Source organism: Schistocerca piceifrons, chromosome 11 (assembly GCF_021461385.2).
Source record: "Schistocerca piceifrons isolate TAMUIC-IGC-003096 chromosome 11, iqSchPice1.1, whole genome shotgun sequence".
NCBI classification, from domain to species: Eukaryota; Metazoa; Arthropoda; class Insecta; order Orthoptera; family Acrididae; genus Schistocerca; species Schistocerca piceifrons.
Genome location: NC_060148.1, coordinates 26,170,765 through 26,176,764, shown reverse-complemented (window position 1 = coordinate 26,176,764; position 6,000 = coordinate 26,170,765). Strand labels below are relative to the sequence as shown.

The 6,000-nt window shown below is 36.5% G+C and overlaps 1 protein-coding gene across 2 annotated transcripts in view; it reads left to right on the top strand.

The window, feature by feature from the left end:
* Window positions 1–2,686: 2,686 nt before the first annotated feature.
* Window positions 2,687–6,000, top strand: part of LOC124720022 (poly [ADP-ribose] polymerase tankyrase-1-like) — a 69,418-nt gene continuing 66,104 nt past the window's right edge. The window contains exons 1-2 of one of the 2 annotated variants that reach the window (XM_047245271.1): window positions 2,687–2,834; window positions 4,657–4,755. In XM_047245271.1, coding sequence (XP_047101227.1) covers window positions 4,689–4,755 — 67 coding nt within the window. In that variant the 5' untranslated portion in view covers window positions 2,687–2,834; window positions 4,657–4,688. The remainder of the gene's footprint in view (window positions 2,835–4,656; window positions 4,756–6,000) is intronic. The other variant, XM_047245272.1, reaches the window with a different exon arrangement.

Sequence of the window (6,000 nt, the reverse complement as noted above, 5' to 3'; positions counted from 1 at the left end):
GGCCATCACGAATGACAAATAACATGTCAGAAAGTATAACATAATACAGTGGAATATAATAATTATTATCCTCATCATTTGTCAGGAGATTGTCAAAATATGTGAATATATCACAGTAACTGCTAATATTTACAGAATTGGTACACTGACAGAATAAAAACACAGTTACGTACTTTTAATAAATTTATCGTACACAGAATACCCGATCTTGACTGTTGCAACCAAGTGCTGCCAAAAACTGAAATATAGCAGAATTTTTACCTAAGCTGGTCTATCAGTCTCTGTTACGATATTCATCTACAGAGTAGAAGGAGGGGGTCACTGGAAGCGTCTGATTCCACCCGTCTGCTTCAGACGTAAAGGTGTTGTGGTGTGTGAATGTCATTACGGCACGGTGTTTATGAGTTGGTTTTTTTGTGTGTGTGTGTGTGTGTGTGTGTGTGTGGGGGGGGGGGGGGGGGGGGGCTGGCTGTCGATCTAGGTTGCAAAGCCGGAATTTGCTGGTGGTAATTAATTTTTTTTTTTTTCTAGCTGTGATGTTTTGGTGTATTTATGAAGTATTGAATGTGATTTAATTTATGTAGGGATGATTGATTTGTGGACTTTTGGGATTGTGGTTTTTATTTTTCGCAGTTGTAGGTGTTGGTTTTTTGGCATCAGTAGCTGTGGTGGACCTATATAGGTCACCGGATAATGACCGATTCCCATTTTCATAATTGCGTGTGTTGATGTTTTAGTATCGTCATCTGAGGTTGACCTATGTAGGTCAAGGGAAATGTCTGATTCCAATTTGCGTACTTTTAGTTGTGGGTATTGGTGTTTTGGTATGGTCACCTATAGTTGACCTATATTGTTCAAGGGAAGTGTCCGATTCCTGCAGAATTTTGTTGGTGTAGCAGAATGCTGTATTTTTTTTCTTTTTGTTTCTTCATTTTGTGTTTTTGGATCGTGGTGTGCTTTTTTTACTAGCTTGTCCTCACCCTAAAACCCCCAACTTCCCGCAGTTGTCCCATTGGTTTGATTGTATTTTTGGTGGGAAATGTTATTGTATTATTTATATGTATCTTCGTGTTTGTTGCCATGTGTATGTAGTGACGTCATAGACACACTTAAAATAGACATTTCCGGCATATTGATGATGGGTGGAATCAGACACTTATGTATCAAATAGTCATTCAAACACACTGTAAACCGTGCCTTATCTGAAACCAAGTTTTTAATGGTTGCTGGCAGCTTATTGAAAATGCATGTTCCTGAATATTGGACCCCTTTTGGACCAAGGTAAGTAATTTTAGGTCTTTATGTAGATTGCTGTTCCCATTTCTAGTACTGATATTATGTATTAAGCTATTGGTTGGAAATACTTGTAACAAATTTCATTAAGGAATAAATATACTAGGAAGCAGTGGTTAGAATACAAAGTTCCTTGAACAGGTTCCTACATGATGTTCTTGAATTGATACCACAAACGATTTTTATTACACGCTTTTTACGTGCGAAAAACTTTTGCTACGTTTGATGAGTTACCACAGAATATGTTCCCTTATGAAATAATAGAATGAAAAAATGTGGTATGCCCCTTCCCAACTGAATTTATTATCGAGTTGTAGTCCCAGAAATGTAACACTGTCAACCTTTTCGATCTGCATGTCTTCATATGTTATAAACATGCTGTGGCTGGAGAAATCGAGCAGTTTGCAAATCTGACATAAAACTTGGATTAGCGTACTCACACTTTCCCCAATAGGACTAGCTTTTACAGCACAGGAGTAAACGAATCTGTCACATTACGTATATTTTTTGTTGTATTACAAGGCTGTACACTTTATTCTATTATGTGAGCAGCACAAGAAATTAAGCTTCGAATTTAACCTACAGTACTCAGTTTACATATTACTTCATACTTAAAAACGCACGTTGTTAACATTTTACTTAAACAGTGCTTTGGCGAAGTTCCGCGTACTTTCTGTCGCAGCTGCGAAGATAATATTTCTAATAGCGACCTATAACCTATAAACATATAATCTGAAACACTAATAATCGTTCTAACATCAACTAAAATGTACCCGGAGTTAATAAGCTGAGGTTATGACACGATTCATACGACATTCCTGCTATTTCGCACTACTCGCAGTTATACTGATAACTAAACTGATGGATTCCAACTATGTCGTTATTTAACTGTCGGAGTTATCGGTATTCGCTAGCGAAAAATAACTTGGCAGTTATTAATAACCGTTAACGATAACGGTTATCAAAGAATAACTGGAACTGTGATAACGGTTACTCCAGAATAACCGTTTGGCCCACCTCTATGGGACGATGACGAATTGTGTTTATTAATATCAATGGCGGCATTAGACCTCTGTGCTGAGATAACTTGTACTGGATTTGGAATACCACAGGATTCTTTTCATGCCTTTCATTAAAGGAAACATGCATTTCATGCCTATACCTTTTATCAGAATTATCAAAATTGCCTAATAAAAAGTGTGTACGATATGAAATGCAATACTCATGTTTTCCGAGGCGCTAAAAACAACAGCAGTATTACATCTTTTGAAACAATTATAACAGCTCGTAATTTGACATTCTGTAATGTTAATATTGTGATTGTAATATTAATCAGTTTTTACCAGTGAGTTATTTCTGTTTAAATAATTTTGTAACATACCGGGAACTTTGATTTGTAATGGTTGGCAACGGTCCTCTGGCGGGCTGACACAAAGGGTTAGCCGATACGGTATTCCGTTTTGTAAATTTGCTTGCGGGTGTTGCTCATTAGTTTCTAGTCTTTTGACGCTGTGTTTGTTACTTGGCTTCAGTATTAAAAGGTATATGTTATATTATTTTGGTTGTGTTTAGTTAGGATGATATGTAATTTATTTTAATTCCCTTATTTTATTGAAGGTGTAGTAGTAGCAGCGTCGCTGAGTTCTAAGCTTTCAATGATTGTAGAGATCTGTAGTCATGTGACACGTTTGTATCGTTAAAAACCATGAAAAACGAGTAGTACTACCTCAGTAGCGAATTATTATCTTGTAAAATGAGTCCATAGCTTTTATATTTCTTTTAAATGTCGTTCCTTGTAGCTTTTACTATTTTTATTTCATTACACAGTTACTACTCTTAGGCGCCCTTGTCATTTTGATGCATAACATTTTATTTTTTGTCGTCTTAGAAATAAGTTGCAAATAATATTCTTGTGTAACTGTATTACGTCTGATGGTAACATAAATTTCAATATTATTTTTTACCCGCTTTTATGTCGTAATGTAACATCAAATCTTATGGGGAAAAAAAAGCGTGTAATGTTGTACGTACTTATTCGTAGGAAGCATTCTACAAATTTTGCATTGAATGGCGATTTCTTCGCCTGCATTTTTTAAACTTTTTATGTACCTTAAAATGGGACTACATAAATGCAGTTTTGGAACATTTTTGCACCTGCAGCGAACTTTTATCTCCCCACCCCCACCCATCGCTAGGTCCAGTTTTCTTGTGAAAGCTTAAACACTCTTCACAACGTTCAGCTCTTGTTTAGGGTTCTACGTGCATTTTCAAAAATGTAGTTATGTTACTCCATTATGTGGTATTGATTGTACTAAATCGTATGCCCTATGCAGTTAGCGTAGCAGAGAGTTATGCAATACTCTCACCCTGTCATTAACGTTCCTTCAGATTAAGTTGCAAGACCAATTTCTGATAAAATTACATGTTTTCAATCAGTTTTATGATTTTCAAGAATATTTTGACCATTTCTAACTTTATCGTTGTCGCTATAAAAGGTCACCAAAAAGAATAATAGAAACGCTACCAAAATATAGAGCAGCTTTTATCATACAGTAAGAACAAAAATGCTGAAAAAACTTTGTGGGAATAACTTTGCCCTTGTATTTTTATCTTTCCTTTAAGAATGTCAGTCATTGACCACAGGTTACGTTAGATCTGTTGCAACTATAAAGTCACTTTGAATAAAGACTTACAACCAAACAAGAAATAATTAGTGGACATCTCAGATAGATAAGTTTCACTTCATGTGAGTCATAAATTTCCCTCGTAGAAATTTTAGTTGGAGCAAGTTTGCAAATTATCTGTGATACTTTATACCAAAAGTTTGTCAACTGGATTGGGCCAGTTTGAGAACTTGCCACATTTTGTCATACATGAATCTTGATGCCTTCATCAATCAGTATGACAGGCTCTGGATGTGTGATTCCGTGTAATCAACAAAAATGTTTTTCTATGACAAGTGCAGTGGCTTTGGAAGGGAAGTTGGCAGCTGGGGCATACTAAGCCAATTAATTTTCTTTGTTCTCTTGACTGTGTCATAGCACAAAGCTCACATACCATAGGCAAATTATCAATATACTGTTGTATAGGCAAACAATGTTTGCTCTCTGTATATCACACAGAAGCCACAATTTTCCAAAGTCACTGCCATCCCTAGTTCATTTTCTCTTCCTTCCCCATTGGTTCTTCTGATTTTGTTTTGATATAATGGTGAAAGTGAGGATTTCATGGGGAAAACCATAGAGTATAATCCCTTGGCCTTGAACATTTACATTTTTGCTCCTCTTTTTAGATCAGTCCTTGCTTGTTCTAGATTTTCCATGGATAAATCAGATTTGTGTTTATTGGGATTCTCTTTTTCAGCTTCCAACATACTACTGCTTTGTTTCTGTACGATGTGTGGGCCACATGGACATATTCCAAAAGATCTGAAACTGGATTCTCCGCTCCCCCCAGATAACGGTAACTTATTGACTAGTTTTAGGAAGACAGTTTTCGACACTGTTGGACATTGTTTCCCAATTTTTGCCTGCTGTCAGTTAGTCAATAACTCTCCCCATAAGCCTTGTACTGACTGAAACATAGCCGTATCTAAGATCTAAGCGAAGTGTCTTGAGTTGGGAGGGAGACATACAAATTGGATGTTTTCCTTACTTTGTGTAAAGACCTTGTAGCTGAAACGGGAACTTTAATTGTTCCCTATCAACACTTACATCATCTGATCAGACAGCTGCTCGTTTCATTATGTTTTTAATCAACCTCTGATTGAGCTTCTGCTTGTGTCACTTCAGACAGGAGTAAGCCCAGTATTTTCTTGGTAGGCTCCATTGAGGACTCATGTACTTTTCCTACTGAAATGCCAGTGCTTCTCAGATCCACCAAAGTGGGAGGAAACCTCATAAGTAAGAATGCCACAACCTGCACAACTGTATTTTTTCCTTTTCTGAGGTGAAACTCATCCGTCTATAACTTTTCATTGCATCTGGGTTGATGCTGTTTTTCATTTCAAGAATTAAGTTGCTCAGTGGAATATCATACCCATAAATAAATAAATAAAAAGAGTAAATTTAGTTTTTATTTCTGTTTTTTCCTGAAATTACCAGTACGAGAAATCCACCTACAGATATTACAATACATAATTAATTATGTACTAAGTGCAGGTCTGTCTTTCAAAAAGCCTTGCAGAAACTGATTTACTTACTGGTACCCAATGGACCATACATTCCATTTTTCAATGTGGCGTGGGCATAATCATTAGACTTTACTTCCAGTCACTTTATGACAGCCAGATTTGTTACTTTCACATTTGTTGGCTCGCCGACTCGAAACCAAATTGTCACCCTCCAACCACCACGACCAATATTTAAGGAGGGTAGAAGTGCAGTTTGTAACTTCAGCACTGATTTTCTTTCTCTTGATTTGATCTAGGGCATTTTGTGGGTTTCTGTTGTTGTATTGATAGCCTTTGACCCCAGTTTACGAATATACTGCCAAGGCATTGTTTCTGGAATGAAAACAGTCTTCTGCAATCTAAAATGTATCAGACTCATCCTTCTAACCATTTGACTAAACAGGTGTGCTAAACTGTCACCACCAAGCTTCATATTAACATTTCAGTGAATTACTAAAGTAACACATGCAGGTAGAAAGACAAATGTTGTTGCATATTAAACAGATATATGCTGTTGCCATTATTCACTTACCTTT